The sequence below is a fragment of the Microplitis demolitor genome, chromosome 5 (assembly GCF_026212275.2).
Source record: "Microplitis demolitor isolate Queensland-Clemson2020A chromosome 5, iyMicDemo2.1a, whole genome shotgun sequence".
Taxonomy (NCBI): Eukaryota; Metazoa; Arthropoda; class Insecta; order Hymenoptera; family Braconidae; genus Microplitis; species Microplitis demolitor.
Window position 1 is genome coordinate 4,118,872 of NC_068549.1, and position 15,936 is coordinate 4,134,807.

Here is a 15,936-nt window from a genome sequence, read left to right on the forward strand (position 1 = left end):
GATCAATGCTTTGTAATGGCGATATTTTATTAATTAAAATTTATAGTTAATTAAATAATGTTAGTTAATTTATTAAAATAATTATTTCAACAATAAAATAAAATCGAAATATTGAGTAATTACCGAATGATAATATAAAAAAAACAGTCATTGACCAGCACCGAGCAACCCGAATATAAATAACATATTTTAGGTTGTAAATAGTAATTATTTTCAAAAAATTATTATAACTCAGTGACAAAGATCACTTTGTGAAACTTTAGAATATAAAATTATTATCAAATGGCTCGAGTAAATTGAATAAAAGAATAAAATACAAGGATCGGACACGAGAGACGTGATAGCTGGCCGCCGACTTGTTGAGGAATGAGCGACGCCACCAATGCGACAAGGCACGAAGTTTTGAATCCAAAGTCGGAATCACCCGAGTCGAAACTACGCTCTCTGATTGGCTGCCACTGAACTGCGCACGCAGCAATCTAATTAGCCATTTTATTAATTTTTGCAATAAATAAATAACAAATAATTTTATTTTAATAAAAATAAAATTAACTAAATAGAGCAAATTAATTAATAAATTAGTCTCCTTCAAAATAATTTTTACCAGCTTCTGTGTCATAACATACTTTTAAAATTCTTCATATAGATTCTAAAATCATTAAACTTTATAAGTGCATAGAATGATTTATATTGTCATTATAAAAATTATAAAAATACAAGTAAATTAGTTTAAAACAGAACCCAGGTAACCAGTCCTTATAATTTTTTGAGAAAATAAATAAAATGATTTAAGAATCGATCCCTTAATTTAGTAATAAATAAATCCCAGTATATTACAATAGATTATTCACATCCAAATACTTTAAATGCAGTTTTAAATATGAATCAAAGTATTATCAGTAAACTAGAATCGCCATCAATTTAATCGTTCCACTTTCTGATAAATGATTGGTATCATTACTCATTACATTATAAACTTGTCACAGTATAACTATAGTTCAATATATTCTATAAAAATATAAAAATTAATTCTTTCATGACCTCAACAACCAAAACTTCTTGTCTTTTATTGCTCCATTCATAACTTCAAGAATAAAATACGAAGATGTAATTTTATAAATAAATATATTATGTTTGACATGAATTTATCTACTTTGAGACACAGAGCAATAGAACTTTGATGTCATCCATTTCCTCACAAAGATAGTAAGTAACATCCTCAAAAGTATCATTACCAATAAATCAGACAAGATTTTTAAAATTTTATCTGGAATACAGTCATCAAGAGATTCAATTGAATGATAGCTAGCGAAATTTGTCATAACTTTTAATAACTCAATTCTTTTTTTATTTGACAATGAATCCTATTAAACATAGATTCAATGGATTATTTTTATTAATCGCTTTCAATTTTTTATAAAACTAGTATACTTTTATATTTGAGATTAATATAATACAATAAGGCACACGTAATTACCAAACAAGATGGCAGATTTTGATGTGGACCCCAATCATTAACACAAGGATAACATTCACACCAAAAACCGTGATTCTCTTTTAAACGTTTTCTTCTCTTGAAGTCCCGACAATCCTATCAATTAAAATGCGCCAATTTGTCATTTTACCAAACAATTTCATATTACACATTTACAATTATTTAAACAACTTATCTCTTCATAGCTAACATAAATCTGTTCTCCTTTCTTGATCGGTTGAACGCATACAAGAGAAAATATATCTCGAGAAGAGATTGTGTATGTATTTCGATCACAAAAGTGGCTGCATAAATCGACCAGTGGAACTAAAATCCCGCCACATATTACTATTTTATTTTCATCTTTTTTGTCATTTAATTCAATCTAAAAATAATTATTTCATTAAAATTTTTTTATTTTAATTTTTTTTACAATAAAAGTTAAGAAAACAATTCTTATATAATTTAATACCGCAATTGTATTTGTCGCATTTATTTCATAGTGACGAAATAACAATTTGCCAATAAATAATATCCAATTATTTTTCATCAGCTCTTTAAAATTATTAGTTTTTTTGCCAAACACATCAGTTGTAGCACTCAAATAGCGAATGGTCAAAACAGTTTTCATCGCACTATCAACTTTTGATTCGGTACCAAGTTTTGAAAAAAATCAAAAAAATTATTAAACATCAGCTTACTTCAGAATCATTGATAAGGTAAAAGATCTAATACCCGATAAAGAAACTAGTACTCGATTACTCCATGTATTTTCATATATTTCTGTAGTAAATATCGATATACAAATACATGAGTGATCAAGTACTTGTCCCCTGATCGGGTACTGGATCTCTTACATCACTTGTATATAATTATATAACCTTTTAACCTTGTTGAATATTAATTATGTGCTGAGTACTTTGGTATTTCAGAATTTAATAGAAAACTCGTGACTTTGTTGTAATTTTTGTCAACTTTATTTTTAAATATAATCTTATAAGTAATTCAAGTATTACTTTTTATAAGATGGTATGTAATTGAGATTGACATCTCAATCCATATACGTTGATATATTTGTACGTATACATAATTGTAAACCTGTATTATTTTGCATGACGTAGTTCTATGGGAATGTAAACTTAAAGTTATTCGAGTGAAAAAGTGGATCCCCATAATGAAAGTTAATATAAATTTAAATGATCTAATTGCGCTTTTTTGATGAATTAGTTGTTATTTGAACGACAATTAATAATTAAGAATAGTGGTTAATAATAAGCATATAGCTAGTAAATAGGTTAGTACTGGATTATTACATTATTAGTAAACAAAGACATGTTTTTTTTTGTTTTTTTTAAGCGAGGAAAATTAGTTTATCGGTTGTAGATTGTATTGATACTGCAGGTTAAAATGCACCGTCAGCGACTCCCTGCAACAATCCTAGCTATACAATTTTATATTAATAAATATAACAAATTTATAACAAAAACAGATATTATTTATTTATTACTGGTTCAAGGAAATGATAGTTCATCAATCGACTTATTATTTTAATGGAAAACCAATAAGTCTAGCAACTGGTATTCTGTTTCGAACTAATTTATTTTTACTCTTATATTTTTCAATATGACTATAAATAATTGTGTGCACATATAAAGTTTAATGATTTTAGAATCTATATGAAGAATTTTAAAAGTATGTTATGACACAGAAGCTGGTAAAAATTATTTTGAAGGAGACTAATTTATTAATTAATTTGCTCTATTTAGTTAATTTTATTTTTATTAAAATAAAATTATTTGTTATTTATTTATTGCAAAAATTAATAAAATGGCTAATTAGATTGCTGCGTGCGCAGTTCAGTGGCAGCCAATCAGAGAGCGTAGTTTCGACTCGGGTGATTCCGACTTTGGATTCAAAACTTCGTGCCTTGTCGCATTGGTGGCGTCGCTCATTCCTCAACAAGTCGGCGGCCAGCTATCACGTCTCTCGTGTCCGATCCTTGTATTTTATTCTTTTATTCAATTTACTCGAGCCATTTGATAATAATTTTATATTCTAAAGTTTCACAAAGTGATCTTTGTCACTGAGTTATAATAATTTTTTGAAAATAATTACTATTTACAACCTAAAATATGTTATTTATATTCGGGTTGCTCGGTGCTGGTCAATGACTGTTTTTTTTATATTATCATTCGGTAATTACTCAATATTTCGATTTTATTTTATTGTTGAAATAATTATTTTAATAAATTAACTAACATTATTTAATTAACTATAAATTTTAATTAATAAAATATCGCCATTACAAAGCATTGATCTAGCTACTGGTGGAGCATTTATTTAATAGAATTTAATTATGTTGCAGGTCTGGTGAGCTGAAATAATAGGAAGATGTTGGCTGGAAATGAAGATGCATGAATACGATGATTGAGAAAAATTTGTTGAGCAAAAACAAGATGGCCGCTCGGGAGAAAAATTTAAAACTTTCAAGATATGTATGGCAGTGCCATAGTTTGAAAAGCCACCGTTGGCGTTGTGCGCAAGCGTCCGTTCAAACAGGCAGGTACCCGGCAATTCTCACAACTGTCATGGCTGCCGTTCAGCAAACAGTTGTCGGGTAAGCTACGTTAGTTTATTTATTTTATTTTATAATTCGTTGCCTAAAGTTTGAAAAATTAATTAGAGATAAATATAGCTCGGTTCTGGTTAATGACTCGAATAAATTTTTGTTATCAACATTGAAGTCACTAATGAAATCAAGTATTCATCATAAATTACTTTATTTCGTATTTTTTTTTTTATTCAACAAAATAATTAAATTTATCCAAAAGAGTCATTAGAAAATATTAATTCAGAGATTTAAATAAAATAAATTTAATTAAAGAGAAAATTTTAGTTATTTTGCAGCGCTGAGGTTATCTATGATTCTATCTTTTGGAGATCGAGATGACAGATTCTACTGATCTAGCTTCAAATACTAGAAGCAAAGACAACGATCAACAAAAAAATTTTAATCCCAAAAATCAATGAGCATAGTCTTATTTTATAAAACTCGACATCAACACTCTGTGACTACAAACAAGTGGCAGCAAAAAAAAGATGATAATTGTGTAAACTAACATGTCTAAGTAAGCTTCTGTCATTTAATTATTTTTCAATATTTAATGTTAAGCTAAATAGTATGACCCATTATTTACTGATAATTTTGTGTCCATTGTTTCAGTAGTTCTCTACATACTTTCGCCCAGATGCGAATTTGGCAGTTTCAAGATGAAAAAAAAGACAGTGAAATTATCTGGAAGTTCCTGATCTTCATGCATTCTGTTGAGCTGATTTTGGTTGCAGATAGCAGAGAATTACGTCCGCCGAGGTAATTTTCATGAATTTAACGAAATAATTGATATCGAAATAATCTCTTATTGTTTAATAAATTTATTTATTTTTCATTTTCAGTAATTGAAAGAATTGTCTGCTGGTCTGAATATTTCTCGGCGTGGTGAGTGACTATCTGCATATTTTTTTTTTATCGATTTATATTGATTTTTATTGATTTCTTTTGACTCGAGTTGAACTTCTGGGTGCTTATTTATTCTAAAACGAGTTCAATTTTAAATTTATTTTATGAAAACTCGATCCCTCAGCAAAATCATGGGCACAGTTACGATTTAAATATACCGAAAGACCTTAGAATTTTTTAATAGGCAGGAAAACAGAGCTTTAGAATATTTTGTAGGCAGGAATAATTCGGTATTTATTTTTGTTATAAATCTGGTAGAACTCGTTATGAAAAATCGACATACAGCTATCTGACTTGCGGTTTTTACAGTAAACTTCCATCGAAAGATTTTTTTGAGCTATCAGGCTCATATCACGAATTCCAATTTTAATTAGTGTACTTTTGGCTATATATGTCCTTAATACAAAAAATAGATACATATTTACATCATTAACGAGAGTTACATTACCTGTGAATATGGCAGAAATTCATATCAGCTGGTCCGTTACCGCAGTTTGAGTTCAGATCATTGAAAAAATTTCTGGTATGTATTTTCTTGTTCCAAAATTAAAAGAAGGGTAATTTCTCAAATGAAAATCTGTGATAATCATTCTTTTATGTTTATTTTATAGTTGCTCATTGTATATAAATTGAATGAGTCTAGAGGAGTGAAATTATTTGTAAATATTTAATAAAGACGAAGATAATGCATTTTGACACTCAATCCTGAATTGTCGGAGCTACAGAATATCTTTAAGGTGAGAAACTTCAAGTTTTAACATTTATAAAAAGCTTCGAAGTTCATAATATTATCATTGTCTTCGTGGTCATGCTAATCTGAAAAAAGTAAAAAAAAAAGTGTATGGTGCTCTTTATTAAATCTTTTGATAAACTTTCAGTCGTTGCAAAGAATTCAATCTGTTGGCTGTGTAAATATTAGAGTGGGCTGTTAAATATGATAAATAAGAGCAGAGATTTTATTCAATGTACATAAAATACATCCTGAGTCGCTGTTTCCGGTTGCTGGAAGTAGAAAAATACGTCCGCCGAGGTGAATTATTTTAATTATCAATGAAATTAATTAATTTACATAAAAATATATATTCTAGTTGATCAAGAAATTTATTAATCGAGTTGATATTTTTTTTTTTTTTACAGAAATTGAAAGAATTGTCTGCTGCTCTGGATGTTTCTCGGCGTGGTGAGTGATTTTGAGCATGAGATATTTTTCTTTATCTATTAAATATTATTATTATTATTTTTAATTTTTTTCGAACTCGAGTCAAAAGAATTACCTCTGATTTATTTATTCTAATTTCAAAGAATCATTCAAAATGATTTTTTTAAAAGCTATTGATATATTGAATCGTTTGACATTATCGTTTTCTAACAGAAATTTGGAACTCACTGACCCTGTAATCAGTTAATTAGTTTAGCGAATATCGTATGACAAAAATTACAAGTTTTGAGCTTGAAGAGCTTTAAAATTCTTAAAAAACGTCGTTTTCAAGCTCTCTGCGCTTGAAAACAGGGACTAGGTTTTTTGGGTTGGCCCACAGGGTCAACAGTTTTTCTAATTTTCTATGAACCTCTCAAATCGGAATTAGTATAGAGTAGATGCTCTTTGCAAGTCCAGGATCTGTCGAAAAATAATTTTTGCTATCCTATGATGATCTTGAATGTCTCTTTCAAAATACTTACGCCGCTCTTATATAGATGACTATAATTACTCATTTTCTTGTAAATAATTAACAAAAAATAGAATTATAACTCAAATTAAGGATTTATTTATTTAAATCATATAACTACACATAATAAAATAATTAAAACTAATAATCATAAATAATTACTATAAAATAGCATAAATTTTAAAAATGACAGTAATACAGTAGTAATGAATAACAACCCAATGCTGGTCCCATTTAAACATAATTTAATAACTCAAAATATTTTATAAAAATTTTATTTTCATTTATACATAATAAATATATAGATATATAGAACTAACTGCTGACCGATCTGCTCCCACTACCACTCGATCTTCCATTTCTCGTTATTTCCGGTTTCACCATTACAGTGCCTTGAGCAACGCCATAGTGTTCGTAAGCATCCTTACCATAGACCGATCCCGACGATGATGTCCCTGACCCTGACAACGGTGTCGATTGCATCGAGTTAATGCCTTGTATCATATGAAAACTCTGCATTACCAATTGCGAAGCAACTGACATCGTCAGCGGATTTGGGTTCAATGGCAACTGATTCGTTAATTTATTGTTAATTTCATTACTCCGTCTATTAGATAAAAAATCTGTTGCGGGAACTTGATTAATCATCGTAGAAAATTGTACTTTATGGTCGCGATTTTTCCTCGTCGGTACTTGAGGGCTTTTAGGAGCTGATTGTAAATAAGACATTGCGTCGCCATTTTGTAACAAATTTTTGTTCATAGTTTCTATCGTTTGGGTTTCTTCCCATCCCGCTGAGTTTATTGGCATGATTGTAACATTATTATTGTTATTACTATTATTATTGTTATTAATATTGTTAATCACTTCTCGATTCCCTTCAGAGTCAAATGCGGGATCCAATAATTTTATTTCTGAAACCTGGCTAACGCGTTCGTTCGAATCGGCATTGGGAGCTTGCGCAGAAAATGGCGCTATTTGTGGAACAGTGGACTGAGCCACTAAATTATCCGTCTTCATAATTCCGACTGGAGAAATCGCAAGATTTGGATCACCATTAGGAAAATTAGCAAACCGTGCAATTGTTTGCATTTCCTCAGCAACTTGAGGTGCAAATGGATTTCTTCTCTCAAGATTTCTCAACGATGGTCTATGTGTTGATGTAGACCGTCTTTTTGATTCATTCTGATGATTATTCCCCGATGTTATTTTATCACTGGTCGTACGTCTTACTCTAATTTTGTCACTAGTAATCGGCCGTTCAGGACTTGCAGATGCCTTTACACTTGGACGTCTTTCAGGAAAATGACGTCCTTTCATACTACCATTTTCATCGGTATCATTTTCGTTGACAGTATTGTTGGTATCAACGACAAAATCATCTTCGTCTTCATTTTCTTCAGTTATCGCGCTAGACTGTATCCATTCGCGAATTCGATCTTTCTTACGCGATCTGTCTACCGTCGTTTCGATACCGTATCTCGTTAACGTGTAAAGTAATTGGTTTTTTTCTTCAGGAGAACTATGGAAACTGTACATTGACGGACATAACTCGTCTCTTTCATCAACGCCACCTAAAAAAACGAATTAAAATAGATTTTTTTAATCATAACAAGTAGAGTCATGTGGGCCGTGTGCGCACACTTTCCTACTGCGCATACTTGCCCCATATGACTTTAATGAATTGATTAATGAAATAAACTGACCATTCATGGATTTTTCAGCGCCCAATTTTCCTAGCCATCGATCTTCGAGATATTTATTAGCTTCCAATACACTAACAGGTCTTTTATCTAATTTAGGTTCTAGCAGTCTTTTGAACATCCTCTGAGCTCGTGAACTAATTAATTGAAATAGTTTTGGTTTTTTGGCAATATTTAGTGTCGCTGAATGCCAATTTAAATAACGTGTGTATCTTTTGTCATCCATTGCTGCTTTTTGCCAAGGTAGACAACCCGTTAGACAAACAAATAAGACTATACCAAATTGCCAGACATCATGGGCTGTTAATGCTCTAAATTGAGTAATAAATTTTGTCAATTAATTAATTAATCTGTTAATTAATAACTAATTAAGCTTAATAAGGCTCCTATCTTATTTTTCAAAGTACTTTTATACTTTTTTGGATTCAGTTTTTGACTATTACTTTGAGTTAATGATTAAATAAAAAATGATTACTTGTAAGTATCATCCGGATCGATGTGTAATACTTCTGGCGGTGAATATGGTAGCCACTCATTGTGTCTACGTACAATAGTGTTTATTCGTCGTGTTTCACCAAAATCACATAATTTGATACGTGAAAAGTCACTTTTGAATACGAGAATATTGTCAAGTTTAATGTCACGATGTACTAATTCACGGCTGTGAATATGATGAATTGCTGCGGCTAATTGTCGAGCAACTTTTTTTGTATGAAGTTCTCCAAGGCCTGTTTCGGTTACATTTGATGTCAAATCACCTGAAATTCATTTATTATTATTTTATTTTATTACATTTATCGAAGTTTACAAATACTCTTTATTGTCAAAATTAAAATTTATATTACCCGTGTAAGAAGTTCTCGCAAAAACGGTCATAACAGTAAACTTTTAAATTTGAGACTTTTTTTAACCTTGAATAGATCACTTTTAGAACTTCGATTAAATTACTGAGTACTTTTGAAATTTTTTGAGCGAAAATAATTCGATTTGAGAATTTCGCTAGTTTGAAGAATGCTTAAAGAAAGCGACTTTAAAACCAACTACAAACGGTTGTTGATTCTTAGTAAATCTTGAATTTTTTTTTTAAAGTCATAAAAGTGACAAATTCAAAGTTATAATCGTCTCAAATTTGTAAGTTTACTGTGATGAACTTTTTGGGAAAATTTTTAGAACGAATGTTTTTTACATGAAATTATTAAAAAGTGACTTGCAAATAATTTTTTTTCAAATGAAAGCTCTTATCACAAAATAAATTCCAATTAAGACTCGATACAGAATTCCAATCGAGGAATCCTCGGTCTAATTTAATGAAAGCTTCCATTCGGTCGTGAGATAAATTTGAACAAAGCCAAAAAATTTAGAAAAAATACTAACTCCTTGTAATGTAATAAATGATTGCTGATTAACTTCAAATCATGTTAATAAATTTCATGTTACGTTACAGTTTTTTTCGAAACAAAATCATAAAAAAATAATAGCATAAATTAACTTTTGATGTTTTACCGTAAAGCTCATATTTATTTTCAGCAAAGTACCGGACGTGGCCAATCGAGCACTTTCAGAAAAAAATGCTTTTTAAATTTTTTCATGTTTCTCTCGAATACTTAAAATATCTTATTTGAACTTCCCTACTTTTTTTAACTCGTTAAAAAATAGATTAAAAAAAATTCGATTATATGCAATAGACAAAGTAAATTTAACGATTTCAAATATCAGGTGTCTTACATACGTACTTGAGGGTTAAAAGCACTTTATTCCATTGAAATATAAAAATAATAAGAGATAAAAATAAAATTGTTTATTACCAAGAGGAGCATATTCTTGACTAAATACATAAAACCCAGCAGTTTCAAAAGCAACATCATAAGTTGTTATAATATTACGATGTGCTGAAAGATGAAGGCCGTAATGAAATTCGCGATAAAAATCGGTAATAGCAGTGTATGCTTTCGGTAATGCCTTTAATGCCATTTCTGTTTGTGTACTCTTGTGCTCCGTAAGTAATATTTTTCCAAACCATCCTTCACCGACTATTTGTAATATATCAAACTCTTCTGCGAGATTAACCTGTAGTAAAAAAAAAAAACGATGTTATAAACAGGCAGAAAAAATAAATATAAATATTTATTTAAATTTCCCTATACATCTATTTAAAATGTAAATTAATTATTTTTATTCGCAACTTTAAATCAAACTAAAAAAAATGTATCCAAATCTATTTTTACATCGACTGTCGACGAACATGTGCACCCTCATTCACTACACGTGATGAATGATTTAAAAAACTTGTCTAACAAATAATTTATAGAGAAAATTTTTATCATTTTGTTTCTTTTTTTTTTATTACGCGATCTATTAAAAAAAATTAATAAACTATTTACTCTATTTTTTTTTCCTAGCTTTATATAATAAAACTTTTGAAATTTATATATACGTATATAAATTATAGAATTAAAAAATAGTTATACTTGTATTTCTAAAGATAGTAAATTGCTCGTAAAGAGTGTATCTAAATAAAGGAATAGGGTCACAATGTTGAAATACTTAAAATAAATTTCCAAATTATTACTCAAAATCTTACAATAACATCATTTATTAAATTTATTATCACTAAGCATAAATATATATACTGTAAAAAGAGCGGTGTTAAAATGAAATAACATCGGTGTAGGTAGTGTAATTTGGCGATGTTAAAATACTGGTGTTAAATCGGTGTGAAAAAAAATTCCACGTATAGAAATTAGAAAAAAAAACCAAAGTATTACACATAAAAAAATATTGAAATTTATTACATATTATCGGGAGAAAATTTCAATTTTGCTATGGACTTATTTAAATAATTATTTGTTACACGTAATTATTTAAAAATTACACAATTTTACGCCCAGCATTTTAATCATCAAGTATTTAATTAATTAATAAAAAGACTTTTTAACTGTAGTGTTCAAGTAAATAAAAATATTCACAAAGTAAAATATTTTCAAAACCGAAAAATTTTTTCAACACCGGTAAAGAATATTTACACCTTCGGCGGTCTTATTTTAACACCTTTTTCGGTGTTGAAATTTAACACCGAAACTTCCAACACCTACACCGTCTGAACTTACCTCATTTTTTTACAGTATATATATATATATATATATATATTTTTTTTTAATTATAACAAGTGTCGAAATTTGACCTAATTTTTTAAAATTTTCGTTAAAATAATAAATAAGAAAAAAATTAAAATCATAATTCAATAAATATATGATATCAATAAATTGTTTTTAGTCAAAATAATGTTAACATGGAGCTTATAAGAATTATAGCCCCGGGATTTCCAAGAAGTAGTCGAGCCAAGATTGCATTTATTCGAACCGGAAGACTTTTGGTTTCTTACCAAAAACTTTTTCAAACTGTACTTTCTAAAATCTTATTACCACTAAATTTTATCTCATTTCCAGTAACAAATTTACTAAAACTTGTTCAAAAAATTACGCAGTAATTTACTATACCAATAAATAATTTTAAAAAACAAAAAAATTTAGCCTTGTAAAAATACGCAGTAACATTTTTATAAACAGTCAGTAAACAAAATCTATTTTAACAATTCAATATAAAAAAATTCAACTAATTATTATTGTAATTTTAATGAAATCTATTTAAATTTGAATTGTTTTTAAAAATTACCTTTTCTAATTCAAACTCACGTATACGATGAATAGAACCTCCGATAGCTTTTTTGGTCAAACTCATTTTCAAAATTTTATTATTTACTTTTCAAGTCTTGTTATTTTATTTTTTTTTTTTTTTTTCTGATAAAATAAAAGAAAAAAAATTTATGTCATTTACTTGTCAGTTGAAAGTAAGCAAGACATATTTATTTGCCAATAATTATTTGGACAAAAGCCAAAGGGCAGCGTACTCTCCAGGATCAAGGAAATCACTGCGACAATCGACTCATTTCTTAGTAATGTGATGCATCATCTCATTTTTATCGTGTCTTTGTCCTCTTTATTTCACTCTCATTTTATTTTAACACTTTTTTATTTAGTAAAACATTTATTTCTTGTCTACATAATAAATTATTTTTTTGAAATCATACAGAAAATAATTATGAAAACAAACAGTCGTGATAATTTGATTCAGTGATAAAATTAAAGCGCCACAAATTTTAATATATATATATATATATATATATATATATATATATATATATATATACTTATATTTCTACATATATATGTGTACAAGTACTTGTTAATCACTGCCAAAATTACACCGCTCAAAATATTATACCGTGTCTATACAGTTGTTGAAATATTATTCAATGACACTTTTAAAACAACACTCTTTTTATAATTAGTTCCTTTATTTCTTCAATCACTTATACAATTAATTTCAATCATAATTATTTAAAAAAAAAAAAAATTCAAAATTTAAGTAAAAAAATTCAAATTAATTTTCAATAAAAATTTATAAAAACTAATTATTTAGTAAAATATCAATTAACAATAAAATAAAATTTTTTCTTTTAATAATTTTGAGGTGTTTTCAAATTTTGAACAGTAGCCAATTCAAATATCAACTCTGTTGTCTTATTATTTTATAAGCACTAAAAAAAAATTTTTATTAGAATTTCGATAGAAAAATTAATTTTTTAATTTTTGATTAAATTTGATTATTGATAAAAAATATGACAATTAATGTTTTTTGTTCATTGAATAGACTAATTTTTTGGTGAAAATTTTTGAAAAATGGTTATTATTAGTAGTTTATTATTATTATATAATTGAGACAGATAATTGTTTATAGAAATGTATTGATACGGATATCGATGTACTGATAATAATTTATAAAAGCAATCTTTAGGATGATATCACAAGGTTTTGGCTGTTGGTGCACTGAAACGTTTGTCTGCAGTATTTATAAAACATCGACCGGAAAGCGACTGAGCTGATTTTGGCGTCGAGCCGGTTTGTAAACCGTCGAGACGACGATCTGTACAACTAGACGTCAACGTTCACTGTACCGCGAGCCCAGATTCATTATATATAGATATATATGTATGCACATATATTATTACAAGTATATATAATGGATAAATAATGATACAATGTAAAAAAGTTTGCTAAAAAAAATGGATTTTGTTTATTTTTTGAGATTTAATGATATATATATATATATATATATATATATATATATATATATATATATATATATATATATATATATATATATATATAGGTTAATATTCATAGTTGATCGTATTTTTAGAATAGAAAAGTTAAAGAGAAAACAAAATAAATAGGTAAAATGTATTTTCGACTTTCTATTATTAATTTCATTAGAATTGTTGTGAATCATCTGAGTAGTGATCTCTGGATCTCGGCGAATTTAAATTACGTCATTACTCCAAATCCATTACGTCTGTTATGGTTTAGATAACAAAATAGTTGCGTTGGAAATCTTTGTCTACTTATCAACAGAAAATAAATATTTAAATATTTTTTATTTGAATCATTTTATATTCAGTGGAATTAACTTCTAATTTGATTTTATTTCAAAATGGTTTGTTATTTTGTCTCTTTTTTGCTCTGAGGTTGATGGTAAAAATTAGCGTAGAATTTTAAAATTGATAGGTAATTGTATAGAAGCAGCTCTGGTTTCATTTTTTTTTTAATTTTTTACTCCTGTATAAATCTCTGTTGATATCTTCTCCAAAAATATTTATCGAATTTTTTTGCTTTTTTATCAAAAATTTCGTAGTTTTCGAAGTTTTTTTACAAACAATTTGTGTTAATTTTGTCAAAAATTTTTTATCTGCGTTAATTAAATTTTTAATTAGACGGAATTTTTCCCTTGCGGGAGAATTTTTTTTTCTGATGAGCAATCATTTTTTTTAAACAAACAAAAAAAATGTTGCTCTGAAATAACATCTCTAATAAATATGTAGATCAGTGTGACTTATAATTTAGTGCAATACCTGCTAATGATTTGTTTACTAATTATTATTGTAATTAATTTATCACTCGTCATAATGACCAATCACAAATTAAAGAAGACATTCCTATTCTTTTATGTCTAACATAGAGATGAGTATATATTGCTGTATCTAATCTTTATAGTGTACCTAGTTCCTATTTTTTTAGGAGCACACTTTATAATTAGTTTGAATTTTACTGAATGTCTTCGATCTATTTCAACATTCCATAATTTCGATAACGAATAATATAAAAGCTTGATGTAAATTCTCTACTAAACACAACAGTTTTAATCATTCTAACGTCACCATCATTTTATTTTATAAAAATAATAATTAATAAGATTGAAACTACAAAACTTGACAACAGTAAAATTCAAATTTATCGAGTTTTTCGGTATTAAAATATAAAATTAAAATAAATATTTTGAAAGTTTACAAATAAATATTAAATTAAAAAATAAAAATGGGCATCACTGTAGAAATACAAGCAGGTAAAGATAAAGAATCGAGCATAGTTACTGCTGAAGGTGAAGAAACTCGTATTATATCTAACGAAGATATAAAAACATTTGGATTAACAGAAGACGAATTGAAAGCTGCAGTAAGCAGTTACATGGGACAAGAGCCTGATGACGTTTATCTACGGAGTCCTACACCATGGGGTGATTTGTACAAAGTCTATGATAAACCAGAAGTCAAAACAACCCTGAAGGTATTTAGTTCTGAGTTATCGGAAGTTGACAGTAAGCTAACAGTGGTCGAGACGGTGGAATATGTAAATGACAACTCTCATGACTGTAGTTTTTGTCAAACTGTTGAAAAAAAGGTTACGAATACTGTGTCTTCAAAATGGTCTGAGAATACTGAAGTAGATTTAGGACTAAAAATTAATTATAAAGTTGGACCTGTTGGTGGCGAGGCAAGTATTGATTACAAGAACTCGTGGGGTACTGATAAATTTAAAGAGGACGTTGTGGAAATAAAATCAACAATGTCTGCGAGTATTACTATTGGACCTTATGAGGTTGCTTACTTACATCTAACGTCATCAAAAGGTGTATTGAAAGCTGAAATTGTTCATGAAGCAAGTTTGAACGGTGTGGTTGTAGTTAATTACAGTGAGCCGTATAAAGGCCATCATTTTTATTTTCTACCGATTGCTAATGTTATGAAACAGGCTGGTATCAGTAATTCTGTTAAAGTTACGGAAACAATTGAAGCTGGATTTCATGGTAATTCTAGTATCATTGTTAGCGATAAACCAGAATTAAATACTTCTAGAATTGACCCTTGTTATCATAGATAACGCTCGAAAAAATTTTATCTGTTTTATTTTCTAAAAATGGAAATTAATATTTATGAAACTAATAAAAAACTTTGTGTGTAATTAATAACTAATATACAAATGTATCAACAAGAAAACTTACACTATTTGAAGTTCACTTGCTTACAAAATTATTTCTCTCGAAAATACATTTTTTTAGACATGTTTTTTTAATTGATAATATTTGTACCTATTTAATTAGTGTTTTATAATATCTATAGATAAAATTTATTTTAGTTTCGGCTACCAAATGGTATTTTTATTTTATTTTATTGTATTCCAT

At 28.1% G+C, this 15,936-nt stretch overlaps 2 protein-coding genes and 1 long non-coding RNA gene across 5 annotated transcripts; 2 read left to right on the top strand and 1 right to left on the bottom strand.

Annotated features, from left to right (window-relative positions):
- The first annotated feature begins 4,070 nt into the window (after positions 1-4,070).
- Positions 4,071-6,186, top strand: LOC106693054 (uncharacterized). 2 transcript variants are annotated; one of them, XR_548906.3, is made up of 6 exons: positions 4,071-4,091; positions 4,371-4,602; positions 4,698-4,844; positions 4,928-5,514; positions 5,603-5,728; positions 5,870-6,186. It is a non-coding gene; the product is annotated as an uncharacterized LOC106693054 (long non-coding RNA). The 2 variants fall into 2 exon arrangements; XR_548904.3 differs by having other exon boundaries at positions 4,701-4,844.
- A 694-nt stretch (positions 6,187-6,880) lies between these two features.
- LOC103569028 (probable serine/threonine-protein kinase DDB_G0268876) lies at positions 6,881-12,756 on the bottom strand. Of its 2 annotated transcripts, none has more exons than XM_053739148.1 (6): positions 12,643-12,756; positions 12,034-12,416; positions 10,167-10,428; positions 8,837-9,119; positions 8,365-8,672; positions 6,881-8,232 (listed from the first exon to the last, which is right to left on the bottom strand). In XM_053739148.1, the coding sequence occupies exons 2-6, from the start codon at positions 12,097-12,099 to the stop codon at positions 6,974-6,976; spliced, it is 2,178 nt and encodes a 725-aa protein (XP_053595123.1). In that variant the 5' UTR covers positions 12,100-12,416; positions 12,643-12,756; the 3' UTR covers positions 6,881-6,973. The 2 variants fall into 2 exon arrangements, with proteins under 2 accessions (XP_053595123.1, XP_008544325.1); XM_008546103.2 differs by having other exon boundaries at positions 12,601-12,756.
- A 1,769-nt stretch (positions 12,757-14,525) lies between these two features.
- LOC103569029 (uncharacterized) lies at positions 14,526-15,766 on the top strand. The gene has a single exon (XM_008546104.2). The coding sequence runs from the start codon at positions 14,793-14,795 to the stop codon at positions 15,633-15,635; it is 843 nt and encodes a 280-aa protein (XP_008544326.1). The 5' UTR covers positions 14,526-14,792; the 3' UTR covers positions 15,636-15,766.
- The last annotated feature ends 170 nt before the right edge of the window (positions 15,767-15,936 follow it).

What these genes read in the sequence shown, in the direction of transcription:
- LOC103569028 (XM_053739148.1), bottom strand. Translation starts at nt 12,099, where the DNA reads ATGAGTTTGACCAAAAAAGCTATCGGAGGTTCTATTCATCGTATACGT. An exon ending in GTGAGTTTGAATTAGAAAAG is followed by an intron (nt 10,429 to 12,033) that starts GTAATTTTTAAA and finishes TTTTTACTACAG; the next exon opens with GTTAATCTCGCAGAAGAGTT. An exon ending in GATCCGGATGATACTTACAA is followed by an intron (nt 8,673 to 8,836) that starts GTAATCATTTTT and finishes TACTCAATTTAG; the next exon opens with AGCATTAACAGCCCATGATG.
- LOC103569029 (XM_008546104.2), top strand. Translation starts at nt 14,793, where the DNA reads ATGGGCATCACTGTAGAAATACAAGCAGGTAAAGATAAAGAATCGAGC.